General features: G+C 59.2%; 1 protein-coding gene across 2 annotated transcripts; it reads right to left on the bottom strand.

Moving 5' to 3' along the window:
* Nucleotides 1-2,373: 2,373 nt before the first annotated feature.
* On the bottom strand, nt 2,374-9,985 carry DOK1 (docking protein 1). 2 transcript variants are annotated; one of them, XM_075752989.1, is made up of 6 exons: nt 9,756-9,903; nt 8,984-9,280; nt 6,351-6,449; nt 6,045-6,156; nt 5,717-5,889; nt 2,374-3,927 (listed from the first exon to the last, which is right to left on the bottom strand). In XM_075752989.1, exons 1-6 carry the CDS (start codon nt 9,816-9,818, stop codon nt 2,815-2,817), a joined length of 1,857 nt encoding a protein of 618 aa, XP_075609104.1. In that variant the 5' UTR covers nt 9,819-9,903; the 3' UTR covers nt 2,374-2,814. The 2 variants fall into 2 exon arrangements, with proteins under 2 accessions (XP_075609104.1, XP_075609105.1); XM_075752990.1 differs by lacking the exon at nt 6,351-6,449 and having other exon boundaries at nt 9,756-9,985.
* Nucleotides 9,986-13,043: the final 3,058 nt, after the last annotated feature.

The raw sequence follows: 13,043 nt of genomic DNA, 5'->3' as shown, positions 1-13,043 counted from the left end.
AAAGGAAAGGCAAAGAAGGAGGGCCATGAAAATAATCAGGGGGCTGGAGCACCTCCCATATGAGGACAGGCTGAGAGAGTTGGGGTTGTTCAGCCTGGAGAAGAGAAGGCTCCAGGGAGACCTTACAGCAGTCTTCCAGTCCCTAAAGGGGCTACAGGAAAGATGGGGAGTGTAGCGATAGGACAAGGGGTAACAGGTTTAAACTGAGAGTAGATTTAGATTAGATATTAGGAAGAAATTCTTTACCATAAGGGTGGTGAGGCCCTGGCACAGGTTGCCCAGAGAAGCTGCGGCTGCCCCTGGATCCCTGGAAGTGTTCGAGGGCAGGCAGGATGGGGCTTTGAGCAACTCAATCTAGTAGAAGGTATCCCTGTCCACAGCAGGGGGTTAGAACTAGGTGATCTTTGAAGGTCCCTTCCACCCCAAACCATTCCATGATTCTATGAAAGCAGATGGAAGAAATCCTAATCTAAGCAGAATCCAGAAAGATCATCCCTGGTCCTAAAGTCAGGGTTTATTGCAGACTTTTGCTTTGGAACAGGTAGGCTGTGACCAGCCAAAGGCTCGCTCTGTATTTACTTTATTTCTTATGCTTTCCCAAAGCATCTATTACACCCTGAACTGCTGCCAGAAAGAAGGGAAGTGAAGTACAGAGCAGCAGACTGAGCAAGATGACAGGTCTGGTCCACAACACCAAGCCAGAAAAGAATGGAGTCTCTCTCCTGATGAGCAGAGACTAAAAGCCTTCCCCACTGCATGCGCTTCTCTGTCATGTGGCAAGGTGCATAAATAAAGCAGGCCACACGTAGGAGCATTCCTCCTGTCTTGCACACTTACATCTTAGTCCTGAGTCAGCTGTTATGAGAGATGATGTCATTGCTGAAGCAAGAAAAATAAATATCCTTTCCTCCCAACCAAGAAGAATGCAAGGACTACTGGTCTGGTACGGATGCTGGAGCATTTTTCTTCCTCACCATCATCCTCTTTAGTGAAAGCTGGGTCAGCATCTTTGCATGACTGCCACGCTCAGCTCCACAGGACAGAGCAGACGCTCTGAGATACAGTGATCATAGCGATGGAGATGCACAAATACCTATGGCCATACCAAGGGAGAGCTCCACGGCTCCACTCCTGGGAGGCTCATCTTCATTTAAGTCTCACACTGGACTCACGAGCAAGGATTATGGGCAGGTGGCCTGGGCCCCTGCCAAACAATGCCCAGAGCTCTTCTCTGGAACAGGTGGGCAGAACTGCTCTTGGGATGCACCATGGACAGGAACACAAGCACGACACCACCCAGAGCAGCCAACCGCAAGCAGCAGATGCCTGCTGCTCATGCCTCTCATGCCAGGCAGAAACTGCTTCAGCCTTCCTCAGATTCCCAAGGGGCTTCTTCCCTTCTCCTGCAGCAAAACCCCAGTGGGGAAGACGATTCAGCACAGGAGAATAACCACAAATTGGTCCCGGCTACAGCTGCGCTGTATTGTTACAGGCCTGAGGCTCTCCCCCTGCAACATGGGCATCAGACAAATGCCCAGTCAGAGCTCACCACCTTGTCACCATCTCACCAGTCTGGGGACCTGAACCTGATCCATCAGACTTCCCCAATGGTTTGTGGCTCCCTGGGGCTGAAGAAGTCATGCTTAGTCCTCTGCACAGGTACATCATAATGCTGTTTGTCAGCTGGCTCTTTTGCTGCTGTCTATATCAACAGGCTGGTAGACCTACAGAAGTCATCGGTAGCACCATCCAGACTCAGGAACAGCCCATGCCACAGTGTCTGATCTAGCCCCACACAGAAGGGACATAAATTGTCTTAAAACCATTACCAGCACCAAAAGGATAGCCTGGTTTTTTTCCCCCTGCATAGGCTTCTCCCCAAGGCTAGCTACACAGCAACCAAACCCCTGGCCTCAGACCACACAGCAGGGATCTCAGGTTTTGCCTTTAAAGCCAATGGGATCCAGACTGGGCCATCCCAGGCCTTTCAAGAGCAGCTGAGAAGGGCCAGAAATCAGCAGAGGGATCCTGTGACTAATCAACAGTCTGAGCTGCAGCAGAGCTGGAGCCTGGCCCTGCCCAGCCTTACACTTGGAGGAGACCTTCATGTCTTTAGGCCATCACAAGATTTTGTGCCCTGATCAGCACATAAAGGTATTTGCAAGCTTGACTCTCATATCCCTTAATTCCCTGGCATCAGGGCATCCTAGCCACAGCTGAACCTGGCACATGCTTTTCTTCCCAGTGTCCTCTTAGCTCAGTAGCTCTGGCACAGACAAGAAGGTGCCACCATGTCAACACTAAGCCAGGCTGCCCTGCGCCAGCATCTCCCCATCCGTATGCCTTACGGCCCAGACATGCCACAGGCAAACATTTCATTCTGAGACATACAGATTTTAATATTAAAATAATTTTGTATAAAAATACTTTCGGAGACTGATGGCAAGCAGTCTTCCACACACCGCAACGGGCATCCCAGCCCTACCGCCTGGTCAGAGAGGGAGCCAGAGCAGCAGATGCAGGGCGACACAGCCAGTCCTCCTGGGGATCAGGAGGTGGCAGCAGAGCCAGCTCCAGAGCTGGAGAAGCACCCTGGCACCTGCACCAGCCACAGCTCTCTTGCTCTTGCTGTGGAAAGGGCCTCCAGGGAAACGCAGCCCCCCAGCACTGGTGAGCAAGAGTGGCTCTGCCGGAGCCAGAACAGTCCCCAGCCCGAAGCCACCCCCAGGACCTGTGGAGGACAGCAGCCGGCACTGCTCACAACAGGCCTGGGGCCCCCCAGTCTCTCCCAGGCAGGTACAGAGCAGCAGCACGCTATATCTCTCCTAAGTCCTCGTAGACAGGTGACAAGCTGCACTCATCCACAGACTGCTCCTTCTTCTGCATGTGCTGGGGCTTCACCACCTGGCTGTACAGCACCTCCACGTTGTTGTTGTTGCTGCTGTTAAGGCTGGGTTTGACAACCACCTTCTCAGGAGCAGGGTTCCCCCGCCGCCTGCCAGGGTCCCCGCTCCTCTCGCCACCTTTAGGGATAAAGGCTGCCTGGGGCTTGGGGGCAGGCACTGGCTTGGGGCCCTTGGCTTTGGCCTGGAAGGCAGGTACCGAGTAGTCATCAGTGCTGGGGTTGTAGGGATACTCGTAGCCGCCCCTGCCATCATGGCCCTGGGTGCGCCACGCCTCGCCCGTGGGCCGCGCTTCGTCATAGATGCAGGCGGAGGGGGGCAGCGAGCGGGGAGCACAGCCCTCAGGCTCGTCGTAGATGTGCTCCCTCCGCCCAGGCGCCGTGGGGGCCTGGCTGCGTCCCTCGGCCTGGACCTGCTCGTATGTGCCAGAATACAGTGGCACCAACAGACGGAGCTTTGTCTCATCCGAGGCACCGCTGGGCACCTTGGCCCCACTCGTGGGCTTGCTGTCTACAGGGTCTGAGTACAGTGGGTCCAGCCAGGGCCGGAAGCCCTTCACCGAGTCCAGGGGCTCCGAGTACACACTGGACAGGTCCTCGGCTGGCAGCACAGCGTGGGGCACCTTTGGCAGAGGGGAGCGTGGGGGTGTGCTTGGGACCGCGGGCTTGGCCTGTGGCACAGGGAGCTCTGGCAGAGTCCGGGTCTTCAGCAGAGACGTGGTGTCTCTCTCCTCTGCTGCCGTACTGGGCCTGGGTGCCAGCCCCACTTTGGGTGCCAGGGTGTCATCCCCCTCCACGGGAAGCTCCAGGCTCAGTGAGTCGGCCAGGGCCTGGCGGATCAGCACCACGCCGCGGCTGTCCGAATCCAGCGAGTCACAGCTTTGCCGTTTCTCCTCCACCTGCGCTTTCTGCTCCCGGATGGAGGCTTCCACCAGGTGGAAGATTTCGTTGCCCTGCTTGGTCTCAAAGGTGAAGTTCCCTGGACCAGATTCACAGCGCCTGCCAGCTTCAAAGGAGAACATCACCTGCAGGGGAAGAGGAAGGGTCACATCCTGCCCAGCACCTGCTGCCCAGCGCATCATGCGGGCTGTGCTTCCTGCTGAAGGGCACATGGCCGCGACGCTGATCCTGCATGTCCTGCAAGAGACTTCACTGAGCACCTTGCTCCTTTCGCTACCCACAGCGAGGGCCACAGCTCAGCGAGCACCACCCCTGGGGCATGCTGCGCTCAGCGGCTGCACAGCGCCTGGACGGGGGGAGGCTGCCCTGCCTGGCGGCCCAGAACAAGCTGTGAAACTGAAGCGGGATGCACGCTTGAGGGTACGTCACTGTGAGACATCCCAGGGCCAGAGCTGCAAGTCCTGCTGGAGACCTGCTGCCTTACCTGAGCTATTCCAGCAGGGTAAACAACCAGCACCAGATAGTCGAGGAAATAATACGCGGTTAGTGCTGAGAACAGAGTACAGTGAGAAGATAAGTGACAGTTCAGCAGGTGAAACTATTATGGGCATCTTGGGCAAGTCAGCATTAGTCAGGCAGAAGAGAAATAATCCAGAGGTGAGAGACACAAGGCAGAGGAACACGGCTTTCCACAGGAGAAAGGCCAGAAGCGGCAGCTTGGCTACCAATAGCAAGCAAAGCATTTGCCTTACCAGCATTACCCTGTTAATGGTATAGAGTACTCTAAAGGGAAGTCTTGCACCAAGGCTACGTTCCTTAGGCCTGAACACAGAGTCATGTGCAGGTTCCCACCAGCAGATGCCCACACCCTTCCTGAACCTCAGTCCTTGAATCCAGATGAGATTTTCTGCCTCACTGGTGCTCTCTCACATGCAGCAGCAGTCTGGGGTTGCTGCCTCCTGGGCAAGGCTTCCTTTTGTGGGTCAATGCTGCCAAACAAGCACAGCCAACCTATTACTGCTCACGGACCTGTGGGTGCAGCTGCCTGCTCCTCACACAACGGGGCTCTCATCCTGCCCCTAGCACAGACCCTGCGGACGAGCCAGATGCCTCCTCAAGAACAGCTCAGTTTCCACTTCTGTTTTGGTCAAGTGCCGCAAAAGCGCCATCAGCAGACTGCAGCTGACACCATCACTTCTATAAACAGCTCTGGGGAGACCACTTCCTCCCCATCCAGCACGGAGGTAGCTCTCACACTCAGGGTAACAGCAAGACAGATCAGGGACCCACTGCTGGAGGACACTGGAGAGGGGACAGACCTACACAGGTCAGCCAGGCTAAGAGCAATATGCCCCATAAGGTGAACAAATCTAGAGTAACTGATGTCTCAAACAGCCCCTCCCGCTCTGGCCACCATCCTTCAGAAAGGATGGACTGAATCCAGGGCACAGCCAGGAGTGCAGGGAGCCAGGGTCCCTGGAGGCTGGGGAGAGCTTATGCACAGCATGGAAGGACGTGCCTGCCCATGGCACAGGCTGGGGAGCACCGGGATGGAGAACAGGGCCAAGCCAGCTGTGGGGACGTTCGGCAGAGGGGCCGGCAGGGGCTGCAAGAGCCCCAGTGGGAGCAGGGCAAGGACCACGCAGAGAGGAGCTCTGCACAGCCATGGCCTTGGTGGGGACAAGTATCCTGCTAGCCCACACTCCTGCACAGTGACACAGGCAGGAGCTGAGGACAGAGAGGATCACGGATCCTGTCGCCAAGGGCCGTAGCAGTTCTGGCATTTGGCAAGGTCTGCTGCATGGCTGCCACAGGCTGGTCAGGCACATCAGCTCCTTACCCTTTGGCAAGGAAAAGCCTGAGGTGGGTACAGGCCTCAGCGCATGGCACGAAAGGGCCCCCTCCATCGCCCACCTTGTCCCGGCCGTATCTCCGGAGCAGCCGGTAGGGCCAGACATAGAGGATCTCATTTGTCCGTGGGTCCTTCAGGATGAGGCTGTCACGCTCAGCCTTGAGCACGTAGGTGCCACGCAGCTCGCATCGCTCTGCAGCCTCAGTCCGTTGCACCGTCACCCAGAAGGCGTTCACTGTGGGGACAGGGATGCTCAAGGGAGAGCAGAAGAAGCCACGTGCCCAGCTCCAGGCAAGGCTTTGTCCTGCCCACTGGAGCCCCGGTGATGGGGCAGCAGCAGCACAGGCCCCGCAGAAGGTAGCCCAATGTCAGGGCAGCAGCAGGTCCCACCTTCATCTCTTGAGTAGTAGATGGAGTTCACGGCCATCTCCAGGGCTGGCACCTCCCCGCTGTCCTCTCTGCCACGCCGGGCTGCCACGCCAGCATCGCTGGGGCCGTTTCCCTGGCAAAGGAGAGCAGATCAGACCCAGCCCCCCCTTCCCACATCAGCCCCTGGGTCCCCTTGCAGCCACTGCCCCGACAGCCCCACATTGCCTAGACCCTGCCACCCCCCCTGCGGGGCCTACCCCAGCCCCACGCAGTTTGGCTGTCCTGCAGCAATACCAAGCCCTTCCCTGCCCAGAGCCAGCGACAGACCCCAGGCCCCCTCGCCGACATGAACATGGAGGAACAGGGCCAGGCAGCGCAGGAGGGGCTTCCCTGGAGCTCCCGGCACGACCGTAGGCCCCAGCTGGGCTGTGCATTGGACAAGGTACAGAAAAAAGCAGTTACTCCCAGCAGCCTTGCCCTCCAGACCCTGCCCCCCAGTGCAGCACAAGCCAGCACTGAGACACAGCCTCCTGCGGGGCAGCACCTGGGGGTCCCGCGCATCCACTCCACCGCTGCTCGTCTGACCACTATGGCATGGCCATGCAGGCGCCCTGGTACTGAGGCAGACAACAGCTCTGCTTCCTCACCGATGTGCTCCAGCGCAGGCGACATCGGCACCCAAAGCACTGAATAGGCCCAAGCACGCTCTCCCAGCGGTACGAGCAAGGGAGGGAGCTGATGGGATGACCCAGTAAAGCAAGGGTCTGAGTCCTGCTTCTGCACAGGCAGGAAGGCAGTGCCAGTATCAGTGCACAGCCCACAGAAGGGAAGCAAGCACTTCTATTTTAGCACATGCAGAACTGAAAGTGCAATGCACACACTCTGTCAGCGACCGTGTCCCTGCAGCAGGGTCCCCTAAGGGGGATGCACCCTTGGTGCTACTACCAGATAGCAGTGATCCTCCTCCAGGGAAGTCCCACACAAATCAAAGGCTCACAGATTCCCTGCAAGAGCTGCCTCAGCAGACTTTGCATTGCTACATGAGGGTCTGGAAGCTGTTTCTCAGGGTCACGTGAGATGGGGTTGCAGCAGAGTGTGCATCTTACAGAAGGCAAGCTGTCACACTTTCAGTTTAAAACCTAGCCACATGAGCTTCTTGACGAGAGGCAAGACCCAAAAAGGACCATGAGGCCCTCTTGTTTGGCCCTAAATAGAACGTGGACTGCTAAAACCTAGTGTCCTTAGAACTGATAACAGCAGCTGCTGCTCAGCTAAAGCATCTAATGCAGCAGGGTTCCAGCCTGGGATCAGGAAGTCAAGGACCGGCCAATCTGTCAAAGCCCTTTAGGGCTCCATTTGACTGCACTTTCCCTCATCTTCAAAAGAAAAAGAAATTCTGTTCTGAACTCCAAACCTCTGGCCCCAGTTACCAAGCTATTGAACCCTCTGGGCACCAACAAACGACATGACAGAAAATCATGCTCTCCATGCAGATGACCGGAAATCACAGCTGAGGATCTTCAGCTTTTTACAGAGATGCCACATGCAGCTCCTATGCCTCTTGCTCCAGGCCAGGCCTTTCTAGAGCACATGCCACCCTTGCAGCCTTTTGCTCACGGTTTCCTAAACTGTCAGCTTGCTTCTGGACCTCAAGCACACAACTGAAAGCTACCATGTGAAGGAAGGTATGAGCACACCTCCGCTCTGAGCAGACGTTCTCCTGCCTTGCCACTACCCTGCACCACTCGAAAGGCACGTGCTGCGTCCCTGGCTCAGCCCCACAAGCCATTTCCAGAACAAAGGCTGCAACACCGTCTGCACTAGACAGACACAGGCGTGGACATGAAGTAATTTCTAGTACCACGCCAGTGCCTCTTGGCCTGGTCAGCAGGGCACTTGCTGCACCGACACATTTGGCTTGACAGCAGACTGAAGGGAGATGCAAGCAGGGACAAAAAAAGGCTTAAGGTAAATCACACTTGGCAGACACCCAGGGGAACACACTCATGAGAAGATCCTGGGATCACCAACTGTGCAGCCACCCATCCTACATGGCAGCCCTGCCCAGCACTCAAAGCCTGGAATCGGCTGGAGCACAACCCAGTGCAGCGCAAACATCTCCTAGGAGGGAGAGCAGGGCACCTGTGGGGCAGGGCGGGCGCGGGCTGCTCTCGCAGAGTGGTGTGGACAACCACACTTGTAGGCCACCCGCTGTCCAAACTGCCTTCGCAGGATGGTGTCGCACCGGCTGACCACCAGCTCCAGGGAAGGCCGCAGAGCTGCTATGGGGTACAGGCAGAGGACGGGGGAGCCGGAGGGCTGCGCCGCAGGCCCAGTCTGACGGGGTGTTCCCAGCAACAGGCAGGAGCGAGGTGCAAGGCTGGGCGAGGGGGTGCGCCGGCCCTGCAGCTGCTGGCGCTGCCACCCAGGAGCCAGGTGGGTCCTGGAGCCAGGCACCGCAACGCTCTTGGGGCTCTGCTTCCGCCACTGCTGTGGCAGGAAAGGCAGCGGTGGTTGGGCCAAGAGGAAATGCTCCTCAGCCATCACCAGGCCTCCGCCAGGTCTCTGGAGGGGGCAAGGACAGGCTCCATGCTGGGGGAGAAGAGCCCAACTTAAAATTCAGAGCCGCGAGCAAGAATTACTGACAGCATGCCGCAGACTCCCGTAACGCACCTGGCTGCTGGCACGGCAGGAGCTACCGAGAGGGGGCCGGAGTCCCAGGGCCAGGCGCTCTGACCGCCTGGGACCACTCGCACATGCCTCAGGGCCTCCCTCCCTGTGCCGCCAAGCCAAGCCCTCCTGCTGCGTAGGAAGAGGTCGCACCCCCACCACACATGCTCTGATGCCTCCCCCCCCCGCCCCAGCACAGGCTGCCCGCAGCCGCCCTCCTCCCCAGGGGCGGCCGTGGCCAGGCCCGGGCAAGGGGCTCGGGATGTCCCCCCACTCACCCTGGGGCTTACCGGGAAGGCGATCTCGCATAGCTTCGCCACCCACTCCTCGCTCTGCTGCTTATCAGCTGCGAAGAGGTAGCTCCTGTCGCTGGTCTCCAGGCGGAAGACGGCCGTGCCGGCCCGGGGGCCGCTCTCGGCCACGGGGGCCACGCTGGTGCAGTCAGCCAGCCGCACCACCGTCTTGTCCAGCCGCTTGGTGCCCAGCCGCTCGGGCGGCGCCGCCGGCTCCTTACAGTCGAAGAATTCCAGGCGGGCCACGCCGTGCTGGCTGGCCGGGTACAGCACGAACCAGCTCCGCTTCCACCTCTGCAAGGCAGCGGGGTCAGGGGCCGGGGAGCAGCGGGGCACGGGGAAGGCTTCCGCAAGGGCGCCCGGGATGCTCCGCCGGGCGCGGTGGCCGGGCCGGCAGCTCAGCGGGGGTGCCCCCCAGCCCGGGCGCCCCGTCCCGTCCCGCCGAGCGGCGGAGACCGGCCCCGACCGCGCCCGCCGGCACCCGCGCGTCCAGACGGCCCCGCAGGGCCGAGCCCCGGCGGGCAGGGGCGGGCCCGGGACCCCCTCGGCCGCCGCCGGGCCGGGCGCGGGGCCGGCAAAGCCCCGGCCCTACTTCCCCAATCGCCGGGCGGCACCCGCGGCCCGACAGCGCGCCCAGCCGGGGCGGCCGCAAGCAGCGGGGACGGCGGGCCCGGCCCGGGCGGCGGTACGGAGACCGCCCGGCCCCCGGGAGGGAGGAGGAGAGCCCGCCTGGCTCTACGCGACCCGGCCCGTCGCCCGCCCAGCCCACCTTGGTGCCGAACTTGTGGCTGTGCTGCACGAGGAGCGGCCCCTCCTTGGCCGGCGGGTCCATCCCGCGCCGCGACACCGCGATGCGCCGCGACACGCCGCGCGCTTCCGCCCGGCAGCGGGGGGGGGGGGGGGGGGGGGGGGGGGGCGGGCCCGGGGCGGGGCCGCGCTCGGGACTCGCGTGTCGGGTGTGGGAGCGAGGGAGGGAGCCCTGCTGCGTGCGCGTGGGTGGGCGCGCGTATGTGTGGGTGGGTGTATGTGTGCGTGCACGCGCACGTCCGTGTGGGTGTGTGTCGTGCGTACCAACCGCGCGCTGGCCGCGCGTGCTCGGTACCGCACAGCAGCCCCGTGTGCGCACGGGGTCCCGCTCCCCGATGTGGTGTCCGCGGTCCGGGGTGCCCGGGAGGTGGGCTCCCCCCCAGGCCTCCGGGAGGACCTTTGGGGCTGTGGATGGTTCCTCGTGGCTCTGGCCCACGTCCCCAGCGGCTGCGTCCCCTCAGCTCACGGCACCACGCTCGGTGCCGTGCTGGCTCCGCCAGAAGCCCCCTCCGCCCGGCCATGCGTGACATCATGTGGGGCTGGGGGGTGCGGAGGCGGGGAGCAGGATTACCCTCACCCCAGAGCCATCTCCGCAGGGCTGTGTCATGCCAGTGCAGGAGCTGCGGGAGGACCGACCGTGCCCTGGCAGGGGTGGGAAAGCTGCAGCCTCCTGGGGAAGGAGCTGGCCCCTGCCATGGCCGGGTCTGCTCTGCCGTGCTCTCCACATCCAATGCGAGAGATCTTGGCTTCCAGACCCACTGGAGGACATGTCCCACACTGTCCCGAGGCCGAGGAAGAGATGGAGCCTTGGCCTTATCTTTCCCACCCCTTCCACAGGTGTGGGGGCCTTCCCACCTTGCAGCTTTCACATCTCTGACAGCAGCTGCTGAGCAAGGTCAAGCTTGGAGTGGGCACCGTGAGCCACAGTCCATGACCAGCGCCCACAAGGTGCCCTGGGAGGTGGGCATCCAGGGCCATCACCCCCAGGATGGCACGGTCCTTGCCCGCTTACTGGCGCCGTTATGCAAGTGCCACCAGGAACAAGCGGCTGCAGCGGGAGGTCTTTGTAGACATCTAAAATGACCTGACTGGTATAACACACCTTGAGGAGTGACCTGTGAATTAAGGGCTGTAGCTTGTCAAGACAGCAAGCACAGAAGAGGAAGGTGTTGCTGGGCATACCGTAGGTATGGACTGGCTCTCACCTCCAGAAGGCAGGTCACCTGGGAAATGAGAGGGATAAAACCGGCTTGCCACAGGGTCAGGACTGTCCGGGGCCCTCCCTGAAGGAGCCTCCTGCACGTCCCCCACAGCCGGGCATTCTCTGGGGCTGCCTGCACCAGGGCACGGCTGCCCACGCGGGCTTGGGCCACCAAGGGCCTTGGGCCACCAAGGGCTTTGGGCCAGGGAGTGCAGGGAACTCCAGGGGAGGCTCTCCCAGACCTTACCCTAGATAGAAGAGAGGAAGCATTTGAGGGTGTCGAAATGGAGAGCAACTTCAAAATGCCTTTCAGAGAAAATCTAAGGAATTCATGGAGCTGGAGATCAGGTCTAACAAAATGCATTCGGAAAACCTGTCAGGGTTTAATGAAACAACAGAAACCATTCCAGCACTAGGGAAAGAGGGGGATCATAGCTCAGAAAATGACCTGAAATTTCAGAAGGTAGGGCATAAAAGTAGAAACTAGGTGACAAAACTAGGCAGAACAGAAAAAAACTAACAAAAAATCAGGGAAGCCAAAATATGAGACCAATTGTAATTAGCAAGAAACATGAAGGATTGCAAGAAAACCTTCAAAAAGGAAGGTGTAAGTAGGAGGATGCTGAGCTGCCCATGTGGCCCACTGTCCTACTGAGACTGTGAGGGACAGCAGAAGGTGACAGGACTCGATGGCTTCTTCCCTTCAGCCCGCACTGAGCAGGGTGGCCGCAATCACGCGATTAACACCACTGACAAGTGAGAGAGGTGTATGCTCATGCTAGATAAGGGAAAATGTGATCAGATTGGCTAGACTGAAGACAAGTGAGGGTAATATTGAGAACTGGTAGCGGATGGGAGGTTTCGGAGAACAGTAAAAAGGAGTGACACAGTGCCTGTCTTTGACAGGATTAAAAAAAGGAACTGAAGAATTAGAGGCCACTTAGGTCAACTTCAAAGTCCAAGAAAACCATGGAACAAATAGCCAGGTGCTCCCAGAGACAACAGAGAAGGGGGAAGAATCACAGCAAACACACTCGTGTATGCACAGACCTGCCTGACTTCCTTCTCTGACAGTCTTCATGGACAGGGTGATGTCATCCACATCTCTCTACCTCTAACCATGCCGTGTCCCTGGGCACTGCGGCCACTCCAGGGGCACTGGGCAGCTCCCAGCACCACCCCTGCCGTGGCTGGCCACTCAAGTCTGCCCCAACAGCATTCTCCAGGGCCAGGCTCCAACTCCGTGTTCCCCAGCAGCAAAACTCAGCAGGGTGCAGGCCGTGAGGCAAAGAGCAAGTACGAGCATGGCCTGTGCCCAGCCAGCCCCAGCAGTTGCTCCCAGCATGTGAATAACTCAGCCTGGTAGCGCCGAGCTGGCTTTCCCGCGACGTCATTATCTGTCCTGCGCCCAGCACGCAGTTTTTATCGCTGTATGTGACTCTGGCTATGAGACCCCTGTTCAGGGGCTGAGGCTTTAAGCGCTCCGGGCTCTCCTTACTTTGCACAGCCTCCTCTATGCCATACTGCTGAGCTTTGGGCAGACCTCGCTAGCCCGCACTGCACTCTGATGGCCTCTTCCCTGCCGGGCCACTGCTGGTCAGTTGCTCTTGGGCTCCTTGCTGCTTTGATGGCCCAGACACCATGACTTGTTTCCCGGCAGTTTAACTTGCAAAGGGAAGAGGGAGATGCCGCAGATCCTGATTTTCTAGGCCTCCCATGCCCACTTCTCCTGTGCAAGCCCATGCCTGTGGGTTAGATGAAACAGCTGCAGGTGGTGAGAGCTGCTGGGAGGGTGCCTGGCAGTGCCTCGCTGCAGGAGGAGTGCACCTCTGCTCTCTCCTGGCTCCATCCCGCACACTGGCATGGTAACAAAGTCGTGTACTTCCTCTCTGGGTGATGATGCCATTTGGCTGGGGAAGGCTGCAGGGATGCTGCAGAACATGGGTCCACCTTACAACAAGACTGACAAACAGGAAAAGCTGTCAGAAAAAGGGCAGAGCAATTCAGTGACATCAAACACGCAGCCCTGCATGTAAGTAGGTACGAGTG

The sequence above is a fragment of the Balearica regulorum genome, chromosome 4 (genome assembly GCF_011004875.1).
Source record: "Balearica regulorum gibbericeps isolate bBalReg1 chromosome 4, bBalReg1.pri, whole genome shotgun sequence".
NCBI lineage: Eukaryota > Metazoa > Chordata > Aves > Gruiformes > Gruidae > Balearica > Balearica regulorum.
Note: the sequence above shows the minus strand (reverse complement) of the source record. Positions and strands in the feature narration are given on the sequence as shown.